The sequence below is a fragment of the Pelobates fuscus genome, chromosome 11, assembly GCF_036172605.1.
Source record: "Pelobates fuscus isolate aPelFus1 chromosome 11, aPelFus1.pri, whole genome shotgun sequence".
Lineage (NCBI taxonomy): Eukaryota > Metazoa > Chordata > Amphibia > Anura > Pelobatidae > Pelobates > Pelobates fuscus.
The window spans coordinates 12766504-12788262 of record NC_086327.1 but is presented as its reverse complement, the minus strand read 5'-3'; the positions used below and the strand labels follow the sequence as shown (position 1 = coordinate 12788262).

The window sequence follows — 21759 nt, the reverse complement described above, 5'->3', positions numbered from 1 at the left end:
TTAAATAAAAATAATAATAAAAAAAATGCAGTTAAAAAAGGGTTTACAATATCACATCTGCCACATTATATCAGAAAATATAGAAACAATTGTGAAGGAGAATACAGTGTTGCACAGCCGAGAGATGTAAATAATGATCTATGTTTTTTAGGGGGGTAAATGGGGGTTATACTGAGCTTGAAACGGTTTTGGATTTTAATTCTTGATGAGCAATAAAGGGTTAAGATTAGCTTTGCCATAATCTGGTCCTAGCACCGGAGTGACCCCTTATAAATGGGCCATTTGAGAGGTGCTTTGAGTGTGAACCATGGGCAGGGGGATGTCTGTCTAGGTTGGGAGTGGAAAGGATGAGGGAGAAAAGGAGGGGGGGTCACTGTGCCCAATTGGCTGCTGAGCTCCAATAGGCAGCCTCCCCATACTTCTGAATGCAGGCTGGCTCGGTGGCTCTGTTTAAAGTGCTGTAGCATTCTGTGTGTCTGTAGCCCCCTGTTAGACAGCGGTACCGGGAGAGGAGAGGAGACGAGGCAGGCAACGAGGAGAGAGACCGCTCTTCCAATGGCAAAGACACCCACAATTGTTTGCATGATTTGTATAGGTTTATCTGCAGTCTCCTGTGTTCCAGCGACCAACAGCGAAGGTAGGAAGCCCACTCGGTCTGTCAGAGAGAAACGCACAGCTTCGGATGCTAGTTTGGGACTCGCTTCTTGCAGAGTGATTTTAGTTTATTTATTTATCAGTTCATACACAGTGCTCTATCCAGTGGCGTTATTTACTCATTGATTTCCGATAGCATCCGGAGCTCTAGAATGAAGGTGGAGTGTCCGTGTTTTGCAGGTTTTATTCTGTCAGTTGTTTTTCTTACTTTGTTTCTCTATATGACGGAATAAGTTTTAAGGTTGTGAGATTAATGTGCGCTGTAATTGCTGGGAAATCTCTCAGTACTTTGCTAATAAAGGGTGATAGTGTTTGTCTTCTTACCGAGCACTTTGTGATATTTCTAGATGTTTAAAGATTTCTACAAATTGAATTGAGGTTTGAATTTTTCTATTCAGCGCTTTGGAATATATTTCTATGTAAAAAAAAATAGTGCTGTATGTATCTATCTATCTATCTATCTATCTGTCTATCTATCTATCTATCTGTCTATCTATCTATCTATCTATCTATCTATCTATCTATCTATCGGTCTATCTATCTATCTATCTATCTATCTATCTATCTATCTATCTATCTATCTGTCTATCTACCTATCTATCTATCTATCTGTCTGTCTGTCTGTCTCTTTGTGTCTGTCTGTCAGTCTACCTGTCTGTCTGTCTGTCTGTCTATCTATCTATCTGTCTGTCTGTCTGTCTGTCTGTCTGTCTCTTTGTGTCTGTCTGTTAATCTGTCTTGCTAACTATTCAAATCTGTATTTGTTGATCCAAGTTTTTCTATCTAACTATCTATCTACCCCCTCTCTCTCTCTCTCTCTCTCTCTCTCTCTCTCTATCTATCCATCTATCTACCTACCTATCTCTCTCTCTCTATCTATCTCTCTATCATCTATCTCTCTCTCTCTATCTGTCTATCTATCCCTATCTACCACGTTATCTATATATTGCTTTATCTATTGATTGCTCTATTGCTATTTATCATCTATCCATCCATTCATCCATCCATCTATCTATCAGTCTATGAATCAGTCTTTTACAATCAATTATATTTGAATTATCTATCTATCTCTATCTATCTATCTATCTATTTATCTATCTATTTATCTACCTATGTGTCTGTCTGTCTATGTCTCTCTACTTATCTATCTATCCATCTATATCAATATATCTATCTATATCAATATCTATCTATCTATCTATCTATCTGTCTGTCTGTCTGTCTGTCTCTATCAATCTATCTATCCATCTATATCAATCTATCTATCTATCTATCTATCTATATCAAGCTATCTGTGTCTGTCTGTCTATCCGACTATTAATTTGTCTTTCTCTTTCGATATCTCCAAACTCTCTCTCTCTCTCTGTCTGTGGTTTTCTAGTTATCTATCAATGTTCCTTCATACATTTGCTGTATATTATTTGCTAGATAATGTATAATCAGGGCAAGTTTTCCAAAAACGCTGCCCTCGGAATATCAAGGCATTTCTTTTCAGGGGTGTCAATGTGCTTCTGCCTTTGGCCAAAGTTTGGTCACATTGTTTCTTGACACCTGAACTGCTTTGAAGCAGGATAAAATATTCGCAGCCTCTATACATGTCCGTCTCGTCTTCTCTCTTGCCCGGGGCAACAAGGTGGGAGGAAGTCCTCTGATCTGAGAACAATGATAGAACAGCTACTAAACTTGATATCACTGGTAGATGACTTTCACATAATTAAGGAACATCATAAGTGTGACTCCCATGGGAGAAAAAACACCCATCTACTAGCGAGACCTTGTTTTTTTAGAATATGGAATATATATTAAAAATGCCAGGGTAATTATTTACTTGGATATATGTCAGTCATTAAATAAAGTGCCCATAGGAAGTTTGGGACATAGCTGCATATATGTCAATATAATGTATACAATTTGTATATAAACAATGTATATATATTTCATAGAGAGAATGGGCTATGTACAGCAGAGGTTTTATAAAGATATACAATGTATATAGACTCCTTAGATAATGGGCTCTATACGGTAACTGATTTACAGAGAATATATACAATGTATATAGACTCCTTAGATAATGGGCTCTATACGGTAAGGGATTTACAGAGAATATATACAATGTATATAGACTCCTTAGATAATGGGCTCTATACGGTAAGAGATTTACAGAGAATATATACAATGTATATAGACTCCTTAGATAATGGGCTCTATACGGTAAGGGATTTACAGAGAATATATACAATGTATATAGACTCCTTAGATAATGGGCTCTATATGGTAAGGGATTTACAGAGAATATATACAATGTATATAGACTCCTTAGATAACGGGCTCTATACGGTAAGAGATTTACAGAGAATATATACAATGTATATAGACTCCTTAGATAATGGGCTCTATACGGTAAGGGATTTACAGAGAATATATACAATGTATATAGACTCCTTAGATAATGGGCTCTATACGGTAACTGATTTACAGAGAATATATACAATGTATATAGACTCCTTAGATAATGGGCTCTATACGGTAAGAGATTTACAGAGAATATAGACAATGTATATAGACTCAACAGTTTGTATAGAGTCCACAGAAACCATGGTTCTTCCTAAATCCGAAAATGTCTAGTATGTAAATAGAGTCCGCGAGAGCAAGGGCTGTATATGTTAAATAAGGAGAATGTATACAATGTATAAATAGTACACAGAAAGAGGTTTATATTCAGGGAAGAAAGAATATAAGAAACAATAGTGCATAGAGAGTGCATAGGAATTAGTCCAATAAATGTACACAGTGTGTTACTGTATAGAGTATATTCACAAAGAGTTCACAGGAGGCCTGGGTTGTTTTCCTTGAATAATGTATAGAGCATATACAGAGATATGACATTGGTCATGTTTAGTAAATATACACAGTAATGATGTATAGAGCATATACAGAGAGAGTGTGCAGAATTCATAGACCATGTTCAGTAAATATACACAGTAACATTGTATAGAAAATATACTGAAAGTGACCGCAGCAGGCATGGGCTGTACTTATTGACTATACACAGTAATAATGTACAGAGTGTATACAGAGAGAGTCTGCAAATTACATGGGCTGACCTCAGTAAATATACACAGTAACATTGTATAGAAAGTATACAGAAAGTGACAGTAGGAGGCACGGGCTGTACTCAGTAAATATACACAGTAATAATGTACAGTGCGTATACAGAGAGAGATGGCAGATTACATGGGCCGTGTTCAGTAAATATATATAGAAATAATGTACAGTGCGTATACAGAGAGAGACGGCAGGAGGAATGGGCCATGTTTAGTAAATATATATAGTAATAATGTACAGTGCGTATACAGAGAGAGACGGCAGGAGGCATGGTCAATGTTTAGTAAATATATATAGTAATAATGTACAGTGCGTATACAGAGAGAGACGTCAGTATACATGGGCCGTGTTCAGTAAATATACAAAGAGCGTATACAGAGAGAGACGGCATATTACATTGGCTATGTCAGTAAATATACACAGTAACAATGTACAAAGCATATACAGAGAGAGACGGCAGGAGGCATAGGCAGTGTTCAGTAAATATACACATTAACAATGTACAGTGCGTATGCAGAAAGAGATGGCAGATTACATGGGCCGTGTTAGGTAAATATACACAATAACAATGTACAGAGAGGGACGGCAGCTTACATGGGCCGTGTTCAGTAAATATACACAGTAACAATGTACAGTGCGTATACAGAGACAGACCGCAGATTACATGGGCCGTGTTAGGTAAATATACACAGTAACAATGTACAGTGCGTATACAGAGACAGACGGCAGATTACATGGGCCGTGTTCAGTAAATATACACAGTAACAATGTACAGTGCGTATACAGAGACAGACGGCAGATTACATGGGCCGTGTTAGGTAAATATACACAGTAACAATGTACAGTGCGTATACAGAGACAGACGGCAGATTACATGGGCCGTGTTCAGTAAATATACACAGTAACAATGTACAAAGCGTATACAGAGAGAGACGGCATATTACATGGGCCGTGTTCAGTAAATATACACAGTAACAATGTACAGTGTGTATACAGAGAGAGACGGCAGATTACAGGGGCTATGTCAGTAAATAGACACACTAACAACGTACAGTGCGTATACAGAGAGAGTCGGCAGATAACATGGGTCGTGTTCAGTAAATATACACAGTAACAATGTACAAAGCGTATACAGAGAGAGACGGCAGATTACATGGGCTATGTCAGTAAATAGACACACTAACAATGTACAGTGCGTAAACAGAGACAGACGGCAGATTACATGGGCCGTGTTCAGTAAATATACACAGTAACAATGTACAGTGCGTATACAGAGACAGACGGCAGCTTACATGGGCCGTGTTCAGTAAATATACACAGTAACAATGTACAGTGCGTATACAGAGACAGACGGCAGATTACATGGGCCGTGTTCAGTAAATATACACAGTAACAATGTACAAAGCGTATACAGAGAGAGACGGCAGATTACATAGGCCGTGTTCAGCAAATATACACAGTAACAATGTACAAAGCGTATACAGAGACAGACGGCAGATTACATGGGCCGTGTTCAGTAAATATACACAGTAACAATGTACAGTGCGTATACAGAGAGAGACGGCAGATTGCATGGGCTATGTCAGTAAATAGACACACTAACAATGTACAGTGCGTATACAGAGACAGACGGCAGATTACATGGGCCGTGTTCAGTAAATATACACAGTAACAATGTACAAAGCGTATACAGAGAGAGACGGCATATTACATGGGCCGTGTTCAGTAAATATACACAGTAACAATGTACAGTGTGTATACAGAGAGAGACGGCAGATTACATGGGCTATGTCAGTAAATAGACACACTAACAACGTACAGTGCGTATACAGAGAGAGTCGGCAGATAACATGGGCCGTGTTCAGTAAATATACACAGTAACAATGTACAAAGCGTATACAGGGAGAGACGGCAGGAGGCATGGGCAGTGTTCAGTAAATATACACATTAACAATGTACAGTGCGTATGCAGAAAGAGATGGCAGATTACATGGGCCGTGTTAGGTAAATATACACAGTAACAATGTACAAAGCATATACAGAGAGAGACGGCAGGAGGCATGGGCCGTGTTCAGTAAATATACACAGTAACAATGTACAGTGCGTATACAGAGAGAGACGGCAGATTACATGGGCCGTGTTCAGTACGTATACACACTTTGACACAGTAACAATGTACAGTGCGTATACAGAGAGTGTCCACAGGAGGCATAGGTTGTGTTCAGTAAGTACACATACAGCACATATTTTATTCATGTCTATGCATTGGGTTTCGTAGCTCTTACTGTACACATTAAACATACACTGGATACTCCTGGTGAATGATAAGGATCGGGCCGTTTAGCTGCCTGTGATGATATAATCTTTGTTTCTATCTGAATGTCTGCATTTGATTTGGAAACCTATCCAGAGGACTCCGAATGTTTCATTTGAAGTTCTCTTGATGTCCCTGTAACATGTTTTTCATCGTCACAAGCTTTAAATAATAAATTTCACAGAACTCACCAAATACATCAACTTGTAGTGCAGCCAAAACCTGTGCAGGAGCGCAATAAACTGTATTTATGTCATTGCGGACACGCAATATACTATCTGCATGCCTGTGCAATGAAACAATACACTGTCTCCGTGTCTATTTAGACACCCAATACACTGCAGACATGCAATATACTGTCTGCATGTCTGTGCATGCACCCAATACAAGACGGCAAGACATTGCATGTATCTCCATGTCTGTGCACGCACGCAATATACTGCAGGCATGCAATACACTTTCTACATATCTCTACATATATAGAATAAACTGTCTGCAAGTCTATGCAAGCAGCATTACAAAGTATGTTTCTCAGTCATCCAATACATTTATCAGCCATGTAATACACTGTGTGCATGTCACAGCCATGTAATACACTGTGTGCATGTCTCAGCCATGTAATACACTGTGTGCATGTCACAGCCATGTAATACACTGTGTGCATGTCACAGCCATGTAATACACTGTGTGCATGTCACAGCCATGTAATACACTGTGTGCATGATATTGCCATGTAATACACTGTGTGCATGTATCAGCCATGTAATACACTGTGTGCATGTCACAGCCATGTAATACATTGTGTGCATGTCACAGCCATGTAATACACTGTGTGCATGTATCAGACATGTAATACACTGTGTGCATGTCACAGCCATGTAATACACTGTGTGTATGTCTAAGCCATTCAATACATTGTGTGTTTGTCTCAGCCATGTAATACACTGTGTGCATGTCACAGCCATGTAATACGCTGTGTGCATGTCTCAGCCATGTAATACACTTTGTGCATGTCACAGCCATGTAATACGCTGTGTGCATGTCACAGCCATGTAATACACTGTGTGCATGTCACAGCCATGTAATACACTGTGTGCATGTCACAGCCATGTAATACACTGTGTGCATATCTCAGCCATGTAATACACTCTGTGCATGTCTAAGCCATTCAATACATTGTGTGTTTGTCTCAGCCATGTAATACACTGTGTGCATGTCTCAGCCATGTAATACACTGTGTGTTTGTCTCAGCCATGTAATACACTGTGTGCATGATACAGCCATGTAATACACTGTGTGCATGATACAGCCATGTAATACACTGTGTGCATGTTGTAGGCATTCAATACATTGTGTGTTTGTCTCAGCCATGTACCAACACATTTTATCAATCTATCTTTCAATTAGTCTGTCTGTCTGTCTGTCTTTCTATCTATCTATCTGTTAGGCTTGGAGGTTAGTTTTGGATCAAATTACAATTTTCCCAAGTTTGGGCTGATCTGGTGATTGGCAGAAGTCCTGAACTCTGAGCCCAAATATTCCCAAATTACAAACTAATTGTGTGTAAAGCATAACATTTTTGGGGAGGTGGGAATCAATATACTAAATTGAACCCACAGCACCAAAAAAATAAATAAAAATATATATATATATATATATATATATATTATTATTATTATTAATGTAAGAAAACGTTGACTGTTGGCTAAAAGAAAAAGCCATTAAATGCTGATTTATTCACAGATCAAGTGAGTGCAGAGCCATTTAATAGATATTTAAGATATAAAGATAGATTTATTTTTTTACCGCTCCTCTTCCCTCTACCTATCCTTCAGTCGCAGTACGTCAATCAGTGAAATCTCAGGGATGTACAAAGAATGACAACACTGAAATGTCTGGTATAAGCTGTGAAACTGAATTCTGCAAGTTTTAAATGAATCTCATTTAATAAAGTGATTACACACTGATATCATCAGAAACGTATTACACAGTAAAATGTGTCTTTCTTCCAATTGTGACATTTATAGAATAAAGGTTTATAGATCATTATCTCTCGATAGCCCATAGAGTTCTGAGTATTGAGGTTGGGTCATAATGAGGTTGTGTTAATAATTTGTGTAGTGACACGTCTCAGTTTGCCTTGAACACTTTTTTAGAGGTAAATGAAATTACTGTCTGTTTGATCATTTGTTCAGCGATATTTTGTTACTGTCAGGAATATTCACTGACGCTATCGTATGAATTGTTGACAATCCAAAGCAAATTTCAATGCTATGCCAAAATCGACAGCTTTTAAATAAAGTTGATTTTGAGATTTTTTTTTAGATTCAGAGAATTTTTAATTCTCCTATAATCTTCAATTCAGTCTGTAACCACTTTGAAGTTGCATGTTACTGAATAGCCCTACTGTGTTTGACATAATTATTCACACGATTCTGTTGTGGTATATTATATATTACCACTTATTGGTTTGCTCTTTACTGAGATTGTGTTACTGTGTGCATTATGTAATCTCAGTAGTGCAGTTGTCTTATTGTGTGTATTAGATAACTTTTTCAAAGAAAGGTATGTAATTGCGTCAAGTTAGCTATTTTGTTTTTGTTTAATTAGGAAATGATTTGCTATACAATGTGTTTAGAGACAAGTGGTTTAAATTTATATACATACAAGTGATACATACATACAAGTAAACATAGCTATCATCAACAGCGCGATAATATAATTTTAAAAAAATGTATAACTGCTATTTAAATCATCTAATCTTAAACCTTTAATAGCATATTGTTACCTTTATTAGTTTTGCAAAACAAACGTCATAAAAATAAGCTTCACTTACCTAGATATATACTACAGGAATGATTATCAACTTTTAGATAAACACATTTCTCTGCCAGTATATCATTCCACCAATTTATTGTCTGCAAATGGGCTACAAATGACAGTCCACCTGTTGTCTGCAAATAGTAAAGGGAGTTCAGAATACTATAACAGAACATTTTCCCTACAATAATTTTGGAGATTAAGGAAGATTGCTATAACACTTTTTCAATATACATGTATATATTATTTTTTTTAGAATACAAAGTGGTCGCTAATTAAAGGACCACTCTAGTGCCAGGAAAACATACTCGTTTTCCTGGCACTAGAGTGCCCTGAGGGTGCCCCCACCCTCAGGGTCCCCCTCCAGCCCGGCTCTGGAAAGGGGAAAGGGGTAAAAACTTACCTTTTTCCAGCGGTGGGCGGAGAGCTCTCCTCCTCCGATCCTCCTCTTCTCCTCCCCGTCGGCTGAATGCGCACGCGCGGCAAGAGCTGCGCGCGCATTCAGCCGGTCACATAGGAAAGCATTCATAATGCTTTCCTATGGACGCTTGCGTGCTCTCACTGTGATTTTCACAGTGAGAATCACGCAAGCGCCTCTAGCGGCTGTCAATGAGACAGCCACTAGAGGAAATAGGGGAAGGCTTAACCCATTCACAAACATAGCAGTTTCTCTGAAACTGCTATGTTTATGAAAAAATGGGTTAACCCTAGAAGGACCTGGCACCCAGACCACTTCATTAAGCTGAAGTGGTCTGGGTGCCTAGAGTGGTCCTTTAATAGGTTACGATCCCACAGCGACAGAGACATTATTGTGATTCTTTTCAAAAAAGTTTTAAATGAATCTGGCTTTGGAGCAAATTAGCAAATAATGCAAGAGAGGCTGAGAACAATCTATTACAATGGTGTGTGAAGTGGGATTTGCATAATAAAGACATATTATAAATAAAATACAGTAAGTAGCCTAATTCGAAAAAATATTATATTCACAAGAGGACAGAGTCTAAACCTAGGGGGTGTCAGGATTAAGTGTAAAGTGAGAAAATATAATGGCATTGGCGAAGTAGTGGTTACACGCAGACACCTTCCATCCAAGGTGGTAGATACTAATACACTGAATAATATATCATACACGGGATTGATTATAGCGCTATCCTGTTACAGGTGTAGTTGGTAGTGCAGATTTACCTTCCAGCAGAAATGGTAGTGGTTATTAATGCATTAAAAATAATATAAACAAATGGGATACACATAGAGCTATAGTACACTGATAGAGTTGTGGATACATAGATTCACCTTGCAGCAGAAATGGAAGGGGTTATTAATACTGTTAGATGTAAAAATGTTATCCATTTAAAGTCATTGCTGGTGAATATGGCATGACTCTCCAGACTTGCAATGGTAAGCAACTTTTAAAGTCTGGCTAGCAACTTAGAACCTGAAGAATTTAGCCTTGTGAACATGATTCACATAAAACTATAGTGCTCAGATATGGGGGTGAGTACATTTAAACACCTTCCAGCAGAAGCGGTAGATGTTAAAGCAATTAGTGAATTTAAACGTAGATGGAATATGCAGCATAGAGCTGTACTACGTTGAAATAGTAGTGTATACCTGGAATTGGTTCTCAGCAGAAGTGGCAGTTAAGAAATAAAAGAAGACAGTAAAAGAAGTAAGATTGTCCGAAAAAACGTGATCTGGCGCACGGACAAGTTGAGGTCACTTTCCCAGACACCCCACTTTAAGAGAACCCACAATTAAATGCACATATGTGAGCTTTTTATCGTTGGTATTTTGCAGTGATCACATTCCTAGTGATCAAGCGGCTGGTCCACGAGTCACGTCTTCATCCATCTCAGTCAGTGCTCCCTTGCGGCCCAATAGACACAGAAGTTAGGGGAAACAGAAAAACAAAATAGACAACAAAAATTAATACCGTGTAAATAAATGGGCAATTGAGTTAATTTTGTTTTCTACCATTTAACTTTTATTATTCTTCCAGATAATGTAGACAAAATTATCTGGAAGAATAATACACGCTAATGGTAGATTTAAAAAAAAAAAAATAATGAAGTCAGCTTATATTAAATACAAATTAGCCAGGGAAAAATTGCAAAATTAAACTTATAACCAAATTAGCAGGGACATTTCCAAAATTATCCAATTGGAAAAAAAATCGCAGCTCCGTTTAGTTTTTTACATTCACCTCTTTAGCCCAGAAATTGCAATTTCCTTCTCAATTCTCCACAGTCGTTTTAGAGAATACAACCCCAAAGACACCGGATTGCATTCACCCACAGCACACAAGGAAGAATTGCACAGCAAGGGTGAGGAGGGACGTTTAAGGGAAGGCTTTTGTATTGTCTACAAACAACACTGGACACTGCTCGGCACTGGAGATGGGTCAAACCAACACTCTCAAAAGGTTATTCAATAAAGTGAGATAAATAAAGTTGGGGAATTGTTACAGTTTGGCTATTTTGATATTACATTTGAAATTTACTTTGAATTCACCTTATTTTTCAGCTTAGTGAATAGCTCCGTTAGATTATTGTCTCTGACCAAACTTGGACACGTTAAGCAGAAGTGAACCACTAGCCAGGTATTGGTGATGGACTGAGTTATAGGCTCTGGGAGAGTCTCGTGTTTTGGGAAACCATAAAAAAAAAAAAATCTATGTATAATGTTTACCATGTTATTACCTGCGCAAGCCAGAAATGATTGTTTCAATTCAGTTCATCGATTCTCTAATAAAAATTTTTTTAAAAATAAAAGTATTTCATTAAGAGCTTGTTTTAAGTTTCTCATCTCTGTTGGGGTTCAAGGATTGACCCCCTAGAATCAGTAACCAAGATTGCCTCTATAACCAAAGGGATTAGAACATTGTGATAGTTTATATAATATTTCTATATATTCCAAACATTCTACTGTATATGTCCTGTTCGGTCACTTAGAGCCGATCATGTTACCCTCAACATCCAGTGAGATGCTCTGCAGAAAAGATGAAGGCTCCCCTGGGTAAGCCAGTCTGTACTCTAGCGAACCCCACATTTAAACCACAGACAACCTGGTAATTGGCAGTACGGTGCAGTTTTCCATCTAGGTATAAATTTTTGTTTCCGTGGGGTAACAATGTCATCAATCAATTTGGGCTAAGATGTGCTGTAAGTTAGTTCAGGACTGTGAGTGTTGTCTAAGATTGGTCAATGTTGTTTTTAATCAGGTCGTATAGGTGGAGAATGTTAGATTAATTGGTGTGAGGCACTTATTACCTCCTGTTCTGATGCATCAATGAGACTGACCTAAGTAGGGATGACCGCTGGCCTCCTAGCCTACCTCCTCTGGCAGCACAGTGCCATGCCTTGCAGCAGCACGCATGTCCAATGAGAGAATAACAAATTATCAGGAAGTGCATGTCAGACTGGCCTTTTAAGCGACTTTGGTCTGGATTTAATAAGCTTTCCAAATGATTCAAAATAGTTTCCAAATGATTTATCTACAGAAATCACCATTAACGTGTATGGCAATTTTTGTTTTTTTCCTAACAGCATTGAATCATTTAGGAAAGCATATTAAATTGAAACCTCTGTGGGTCCTGGGGTGATTGTAGCTGTTGCCTGTGACATAATGTATATGAAGTTGATAAATATGATGTTCTGTGTGAATTTAGAGTAACCTCACGTACCTTGTATGGATGTTGGTGAATGTAAACAAGCATGAGCCAGTTTTCATATTTTTTTTTGCTTTAATATTTAACATCTAAAACACATATAGTTGATTTGCAGGCACTTGTTTTGCTGTTGTCGCAGTGGTTAACAAATACAGATTGGTATAGTTAGCAAGACAGATTAACAGACAGACACAAAGAGACAGACAGACAGACAGACAGACACAAAGAGACAGACAGATAGATAGATAGATAGACAGATAGATATAGAGATAGATAGAGAGATAGATACACAGACAGACACAAAGAGACAGATAGATAGATATAGAGATAGATAGATAGATATAGAGATAGATAGATAGAGATAGAGATAGATAGATAGATGATAGAGAGATAGAGAGAGATATAAAGATAGATAGATAGATAGATAGATAAATAGAGATAGAAGGACAGACATGCAGACAGCTAGATATATAGATAGATAGAGAGATAGAGAGATAGAAATAGAGATATAAAGATAGATAGATAGAGATAGAAGGACATACAGATATATATATATATAGATAGATAGATAGATAGATAGATATAAATATAGATAGATGATAGATAGATAGATAGATATAGAGATAGAGAGAGAGAGAGATAGATAGATAGATAGATAGATAGATAGATAGATTTATATATAGATATAGATAGATGATAGCGAGATAGAGAGATAGAAAGCTAGATAGATAGATAGATAGATATAGATAGAGATAGAGATAGAGAGATATGTAGATAGATAGATATATAGATAGATAGAGATAGAGAGATAGATATGGGGATAGATAGATAGATAGATAGATATATAAATGTAGATAGATAGATAGAGAGATAGAGAGAGAGAGAGAGAGAGATGATAGAGAGATAGAGATATACATAGAGAGAGAAAGAGATAGGTAGATAGATAGATAGAAAGAAAAACTCAGATCAACAAATACAGATTGGTATAGTTAGCAAGACAGATTAACAGACAGACACAAAGAGACAGATAGACAGACAGACAGACAGGTAGACAGATAGATAGATAGATAGATAGATAGATAGATACTGTATAGATAGATAGATAGGTTACTGTGTGTATTACATAATTTCATTGTAGATAGACAGACAGACAGATAGTTTTGATTGCTACACAGTTAGACTCCTTTTTCCATTTTAACCTGCTCTAAAACCTGCCAGGCTTCTGCTCCCAGCACTTTCTGAGCCCTATGCGTGGTCAACGGAACCAGAGAAATCAATCCATTTTGAATACATAGAATTCTTACAAGTAGGAACTGACATCACCGTTTTTATACCGAGGGGTCTTGTGGCAAAACCGACCTCGCCACGTGTCCTTGGAGGGGGCTGCTGGCCCGCCTCTTGCCTTTAGACTATGGCCCCTGTTCTTTTTCCCTGCAGAAAGGCTGGTTTGTGCCTTTCTGCTACCCCAGATAGCTATGCCATGGAGCCCAGCCGTATACTGAAAGACTGTATGAAAGACTTTGGCTCCATGGCGATTGAACTGTATGTATGTGATCTGAGCGCCATCCAGTAATAATGTGCGCTCAGATCTTAGCTATCTTGGGATAGGTAGAATGTCTGTATTTTATGTAATAAATGTAACCTTGTGTATTTTATTGTATTTTACTGTCTTTTTTACTGCCATGTGCTTAATGGAGTTTTGCCTCTGTCCTTGGAGATAATTGGATTACTTCTCAATTATCTCCAGGATAGAAGACTCTGTGGGACTGGTTTTGGGCAGAAAAGCCATGCTTCATTTGGTCACAAAGGACTTCGATCTATCTTTTGAACCAACGGACCAATTTGGATGATTTTGACATGTTTGTATTTGGAGTATGCTGATTCGGAAAATGTAAGTGAATGTTTATGTGAATGTGATGCATACTTTCAAAGTTAGGAATATTGTGTAAAAAACTGTATTCCTCTGCCTGTGATAATGAGATTACCTATTGTGTTCAGTAATCATATCACAGGTAGTGATGTTGCGTACATAAAATTTTCGGTTCGCGAAAGGCGAACGCGAACGTCCGCAAACCCATAGACTTCAATGGGCAGGCGAATTTTAAAACCCACAGGGACTCTTTCTGGCCACAATAGTGATGGAAACGTTATTTCAAGGGGACTAACACCTGGACTGTGGCATGCCGGAGGGGGATCCATGGAAAAACTCCCATGGAAAATTACACAGTTGATGCAGAGTCTGGTTTTAATCCATAAAGGGCATGAATCACCTAACATTCCTAAATCACAATGGATATGGATTGACACCTGACATATGACATATTGACACCTTGACATATGGATTGACACCTGTCCTCAGATACCCTGATACACACTGACACAGAGCAGAATAGGGACTGTTCCCCCTACATAGGGTCACTTGGCAGATATGGATTGACACCTGTCCTCAGGGACCCTGATACACACTGACACAGAGCAGAATAGGGACTGTTCCCCCTACATAGGGTCACTTGGCAGATATGGATTGACACCTGTCCTCAGAGACCCTGATACACACTGACACAGAGCAGAATAGGGACTGTTCCCCGTACATAGGGTCACTTGGCAGAAATGGATTGACACCTGTCCTCAGAGACCCTGATACACACTGACACAGAGCAGAATAGGGACTGTTTCCCCTACATAGGGTCACTTGGCAGATATGGATTGACACCTATCCTCAGGGACCCTGATACACACTGATACAGAACAGAATAGGGACTGTTCCCCCTACATAGGGTCACTTGGCAGATATGGATTGACACCTGATCCAGCACTCTTCGCAGGGCACGCTCCAGGAAGAAAACAAATGGTATGATGTCGCTGATGGTGCCTTCGGTGCGACTGACTAGGTTTGTCACCTCCTCAAAAGGACGCATGAGCATACAGGCATTGCGCATGAGCGTAAAGTAACGTGGCAAAAAAATTCCCAGCTCCCCAGAGGCTCTCCTAGCACCCCGGTCATACAAATATTCATTAACAGCTTTTTCTTGTTGGAGCAGGCGGTCGAACATTAGGAGTGTTGAATTCCAACGTGTCGGGTTGTCGCAAATCAAGCGCCTCACTGGCATGTTGTTTCGCCTCTGGATATCTGCAAAGTGCACCATGGCCGTGTAGGAACGCCTGAAATGGCCACACACCTTCCTGGCCTGCTTCAGGACGCCCTGTAAGCCTGTGTACTTATGCACAAAGCGTTGTACGATCAGATTACACACATGTGCCATGCACGGCACATGTATCAACTTGCCCAACTTCAATGCCGCCAACAAATTTGTTCCGATGTCACAAACCACTTTTCCGATATCCAGTTGCTGCGGAGACAGCCACTTTTCCACCTGTGCGTTCAGGGTGGACAGGAGTGCTTGTCCGGTGTGACTCTCTGCTTTCAAGCAAGTCAAACCCAAGACGGCGTGACACTGCCGTATCCGGGATGTGGAATAGTACCTGGAGAGCTGAGGGGGTGCCGTTGATGTGGAGCAAGACGCAGCAGCAGAAGAGGACTCAGCCGAGGAGGTTATGGAAGAGGATGGAGTAGGAGGAGTAGAGGAGATGGCAGCAGGCCTGCCTGCAAGTCGTGGCGGTGTCACCAACTCCTCTGCAGAGCCACGCATTCCATGCTTGGCAGCCGTCAGCAGGTTTACCCAATGCGCAGTGTAGGTGATATACCTGCCCTGACCATGCTTTGCAGACCAGGTATCAGTGGTCAGATGGACCCTTGCCCCAACACTGTGTGCCAGACATGCCATTACTTCATTTTGCACAATTGAGTACAGGTTGGGGATTGCCTTTTGTGCAAAGAAATTTCGTCCGGGTACCTTCCACTGTGGTGTCCCAATAGCCACAAAATTGTTGAATGCCTCAGACTCCACCATCTTGTATGGCAAAAGCTGGCGGGCTAATAGTTCAGACAAGCCAGCTGTCAGACGCTGGGCAAGGGGGTGACTTTCTGACATTGGCTTCTAACGCTCAAACATGTCCTTGACAGACACCTGACTGTGGGCAGATAAGCGGGAACTGCTCAAGGTGAGAGACGGAGTGGCGGATGGTTGAGAGGGGGCAAGGAGGACAGCAGTGGTTGACGTGGCTGAAGATGCTGGACCAGGAGGAGGATGGCGGCTTTGTGTTTGTGTGCTGCTTGTACTCATGTGTTAATCCCATAGGCGTTTGTGATGTGTGATCATGTGCCTACGCAAAGCAGTTGTACCTAGGTGGGTGTTGGACTTCCCACGACTCAGTTTCTTTTGGCACAGGTTGCAAATGGCATCGCTGTCGTCAGAGGCAGACCCACAAAAAAAATGCCACACTGCTGGGCTCTGCAATGACGGCATTCTGGTGGTGGACACAGCATGCGTTGATTGGCGTGCTGTCGGGCTGACCCCGGGTGCCGATGCATGCTGTCTGACTGTGCCACTAGCTCCTTGCGACGACCTCCCCCTGCTTCCAACTCGTCTCCTCCTCCTCGCTGTCTCCCCATCTGAACTTTCGCCCTGTTCTTCTTCTTGCCGAGCGGGCACCCACGTGACATCCATGGACGCATCGTCATCATCAACCGCTTCACTTGTATCTGACAACTCAGAAAAGGAAGCAGCAGCGGGTACAACATCATCATCATCATCACACCGTATGTCCATGTGTGTAATGCTGCCTGACTGAGACATCCCTGTTATCTACATCCTCTGGCAATAATGGTTGTGCATCACTCATTTCTTCAAACGGATGTGTAAATAACTCCTCTGACAGATAAAGTGAAGCGGCTGTGGTGCTAGTGTTGGTGGTGGTGGCAGGCGGGTGAGTGGTATTTTGAGAGGTGCCTGAAGCTAAGCTGGAGGAGGATGGTGCGTCAAGGTTCCGAGAGGAAGCTGTAGAAGATTGGGTGTCCTGTGTTAGCCAGTCAACTATGTCCTCAGAACTTTTCAAGTTCAGGGTACGTGGCCTCTGAAAATTGGGCATTATTCTAGGGCAAATGGGAATCACAGCACCACGACCACGACGGCCCCTGCGGGGTGGCCTGCCTCTGCCTGTCATTTTTATTTGGATTAGTGGTACTATGGGTGCAAGCTACTGTGAGACCAGATATTAGTGGCAATGTGCACTGGCAGAGGTTGGCAGAGTACACGCTGTAGGCCGTACACACCTGCTTGAAGACAAGTAACTGCTATTCAATCTATAACAGTGAAAAAAGTTTTTGGGTTTAAATGCACGCTATTGTGACACCAGATATGAGTGGCAATGTGCACTTGCAGAGGTTGGTAGAGTACACACTGTAGGCCTGACACACCCGCTTGAAGACAAGTAACTGCTATTCAATCTATAACAGTGAAAAAAGTTTTTTGGTTTTAAATGCACGCTATTGTGACACCAGATATGAGTGGCAATGTGCACTTGCAGAGGTTAGCAGAGTACACGCTGTAGGCCTGACACACCCGCTTGAAGACAACTAACTGCTATTCAATCTATAACAGTGAAAAAAGTGTTTGGGTTTTAAATGCACGCTATTGTGACACCAGATATGAGTGGCAATGTGCACTTGCAGAGGTTGGCACAGTACACGCTGTAGGCCTGACACACCCGCTTGAAGACAACTAACTGCTATTCAATCTATAACAGTGAAAAACGTTTTGGGGTTTTAAATGCACGCTATTGTGACACCAGATATGAGTGGCAATGTGCACTTGCAGAGGTTGGCAGAGTACACGCTGTAGGCCTGACACACCTGCTTGAAGACAACTAACTGCTATTCAATCTATAACAGTGAAAAAAAGTTTTTGGGTTTTAAATGCACGCTATTGTGACACCAGATATGAATGGCACTGTGCACTGGCAGAGTACACGCTGTTGGCCTGACACACAGACGTTTGCAGACAACTAACTGCTATTCAATCTATTACAGTGAAAAAAAACATTTTGTTTTTAAATGCACGCTATTGTGACACCAGATATGAGTGGCACTGTGCACTGGCAGAGGTTGGCAGAGTACACGTTGTAGGCCTGACACACAGATGCTTGCAGACAACTAACTGCTATTCAATCCATTACAGTGAAAAAAACATTTTTGTTTTTAAATGCACGCTATTGTGACACCAGATATGAGTGGTGGCACTGGGCAAGTGGGCACAGTATCCACTGTGAGCCTGACACAGAAGCTGGCAGGCAGGCAGGCAACTGCTATTAGATTACACACACAAAAAAAAAAAAAACAAGCAGACTGATGTTCTAGCCCTAAAAAGGGCTTTTTGGGGTGCTGTCCTTACAGCAGAGAGCAGATGAGTCCTTCAGGACTGTAGTGGACACTGAATACACTAGCTTAGCTATACATTTCCCTATCAAATCAGCAGCAGCTATACTTTCCTTCTTCTATCTAAGAATGCAGCTTCAGAATGAATCTAAAATGGATGCTGTACAGGAGGTGGGCGGGTCTGGAAGGGAGGGTCTGCTGCTGATTGGCTGGAATGTGTCTGCTGACCGTGAGGCACAGGGTCAAAGTTTAGTCAATGATGATGAATAGGGGGCGGATCGAACAGTGCATGTGTTCGCCCGCCGTGGCGAACGCGAACACGCTATGTTCGCCAGGAACTATTCGCCAGCGAACAGTTCGGTACATCACTAATCACAGGCAGAGGGGAGGATTTTGTTTGGGTCTATGTGTATAGTACGGATTGATTGGTTGTTCTGTAAAACCCTGTGGGCTGTACTATGTTTGTGGATTGGGAATAAAAGAGACTGTATGTGCCAGTACAGCCAGATTCTGCTTAACCCTCAAAACGAAGTGTTGTCTCGTTATTGGGGGAATTGGATTGTATGCTGACTGCCAGGAGTGTAACCCTTTTGTATGGTTTTCCTGTTCGTCTGTTTCCAGGATTCGTAGAGTTTGCAGTTCGGGAGATTCGTGCTTACAGTAGCTGTCGGCGTATCTGGAAAGGGGAATATCGCCTAAACGGTTTTTAACCTCTTGTGTGCAAAACGGTCCGTTACAGGTCTCCTCACCTTCAATCAGCACTCAGAAATGCCATTTAGTGAAGCATTGTTGTATTTAATTGTCTTAAATTCTCTCCGCGAGACGTTACAGCTTTCCTACCTTGCACCCAATCTCAGCTCTAAGAGTGACTTGAAACTGCAGCGAGACAGAACTCTCAGTATCTAGCAGACTTTGTTATCTTGTCCTGGCTATGTTTGTGGCAATGCATACTCAGCAAGCATGGCTTGAACCAAGGTTTCTCTCCTCCCTTCTCTCCTCTGACAATCTTTGTTGATACATTATCTATGTAAAACATTAAAACCCTTTAGTAAACAGATTAAAGGAACGCCTAAACAATTTAGTAGATATACCGCCAATGAAAACATACATTTAATTATGCATTTTTTAAATTGGGGGGTATATCTAAACTCAGCTTTCAAAAGCTGCAGATCTCTTGTCTGCAGCCTTTCCAGCCCTCCCCTTCTTTCCCAGCCCAGACTTTATGTGGCTGTCCAATCACAGACTTCCCAGTGCAGCTCAATGAGATGTCTTTGCAAGGCAGGTGCTCTGGGCAATTGCTGCCTCTTGAGCTAACCAAACCAGGAAGTAACAGGACCGCTTGTCTGATTGACAGCCAGGGGGTTTAATAATGTTAATTTAGAGAGTGCCAATTTCTATTGAAATCTGAACTTTTTGTAAAATGAAAACAGAGAAACACTCCACACATAAATCACTTCAGCAAGATAAACTCCTTAAGGTATGTGGACTGTCCCTTTAAAGGACGTGTTCCCATAACAAAACCTAAAAAAAAAGCTTGACATTTTGCCCACTCTAAAAATTCCCAATAACAACTGTAACGGACCGTTTCAGCATGAAAGGGGAAAAATCTGTTTAGGCGATAATCCCCTTTTCTGGATACAGGCACAGCTACTGCAGAACACCACACTCCCGATCTGGATACGAAATAACACTCCGAACTGGAACAGCTGAACAAGAAAAGCATACAATCGGCTTACACTCTTGGCAGTCAGCTTACAATCCAATCCCCCCCAAGAACGAGACGACACTTCATTTTGAGGGTTAAGCAGGAACTCAAGACTGGGACACCCAGTCTGGCTTTTATTACCAACAAGTACATACAGGACACTCCCAGGGGGAGGATGAAATTAACCAATCACATGGATGTACCTCCCACACATTTCCTCCCCTTAGATTAACACTTAACACAATTATACTGTACACCTTTTTCCCCAATTCCTGGATGTACCCCAAATACATATGCTACACCTCCAAAACAGGTATCCCCTGATAGCCCTTATTCAGGGTGACAACATATGCAAGAATCAGCCCATTCGGATAAATGGTTCAGGAGTTATGGGACTTTAAAGTATTGACCGACCGCATGGGTAAAGTATCCGAAAACAGTTCCATGCATTTTGGCCCTGCGGTCGGTCACAAACAGGTGAATGAAACATACGAATTACTGGTGTTATAGAGACTAAGGGGAGTTCGTATGAATCCCCTAGTTCGTACGTTTCTTTCTACCGAACGGCGGGCCGTTCGGTAGTTTCCCCACGAAATCCTGGAAGTCTGGAGGTCTCAGCGGTGTTTGCCTAGTCGAGTGTCCGATTTCAGTTCCAGACACTCTGTTCGGTAGTTAAAGATGGCCGCCGCCACGTGTTGGTTTCCTGAATGGCGGCCACCCAGAGGACAAAGACCACACTGCACTGATTGCCAATTACCCGTTTGCAACATTGTTGCAAACGGTAATTGGAGGCACACTTAGTCCTGGGTGGTCTGGTTGTTCGGTAGTTTCCTCAATACAAGGAATGGAGGGATTCTACCGAACAATCAGATGAAGGCTTCATATATATATAACCCAGGTTAACTGCATACATAAATACATATACAATATACAGGCAGTACAATAGGATATGCTTCACAGTCTTAAAGGGACAGTAGTCCCAAAATGTCCATCGCTGATTTTAAAGGGCCAGTAGCAGCAATATAAATTAGTACATGCCCAAATATAGTCTTTAAAGTGCAATATGTCCAGGGGCCATAGTCAGCGGGCAGGAGGCTAGCAGCCAGGCTTCTCCAGCCCACAGTGGCGAAGTTGGTTTCGCCACAACAACTATCTGTTTTTGATCTTTAAGACTTTAAGTAAATACCTCGATCGTGCCACTTTATAGTTAAAAAGAAGAA

General features: G+C 40.8%; 1 protein-coding gene across 1 annotated transcript in view; it reads left to right on the top strand.

Annotated features, from left to right (window-relative positions):
• Positions 1 to 490: 490 nt before the first annotated feature.
• EPHA8 (EPH receptor A8) overlaps positions 491 to 21759 on the top strand; it is a 145203-nt gene continuing 123934 nt past the window's right edge. The window contains exon 1 of the mRNA XM_063436984.1: positions 491 to 637. Within this exon, the coding sequence (XP_063293054.1) occupies positions 556 to 637 (82 nt within the window). The 5' untranslated portion in view covers positions 491 to 555. The remainder of the gene's footprint in view (positions 638 to 21759) is intronic.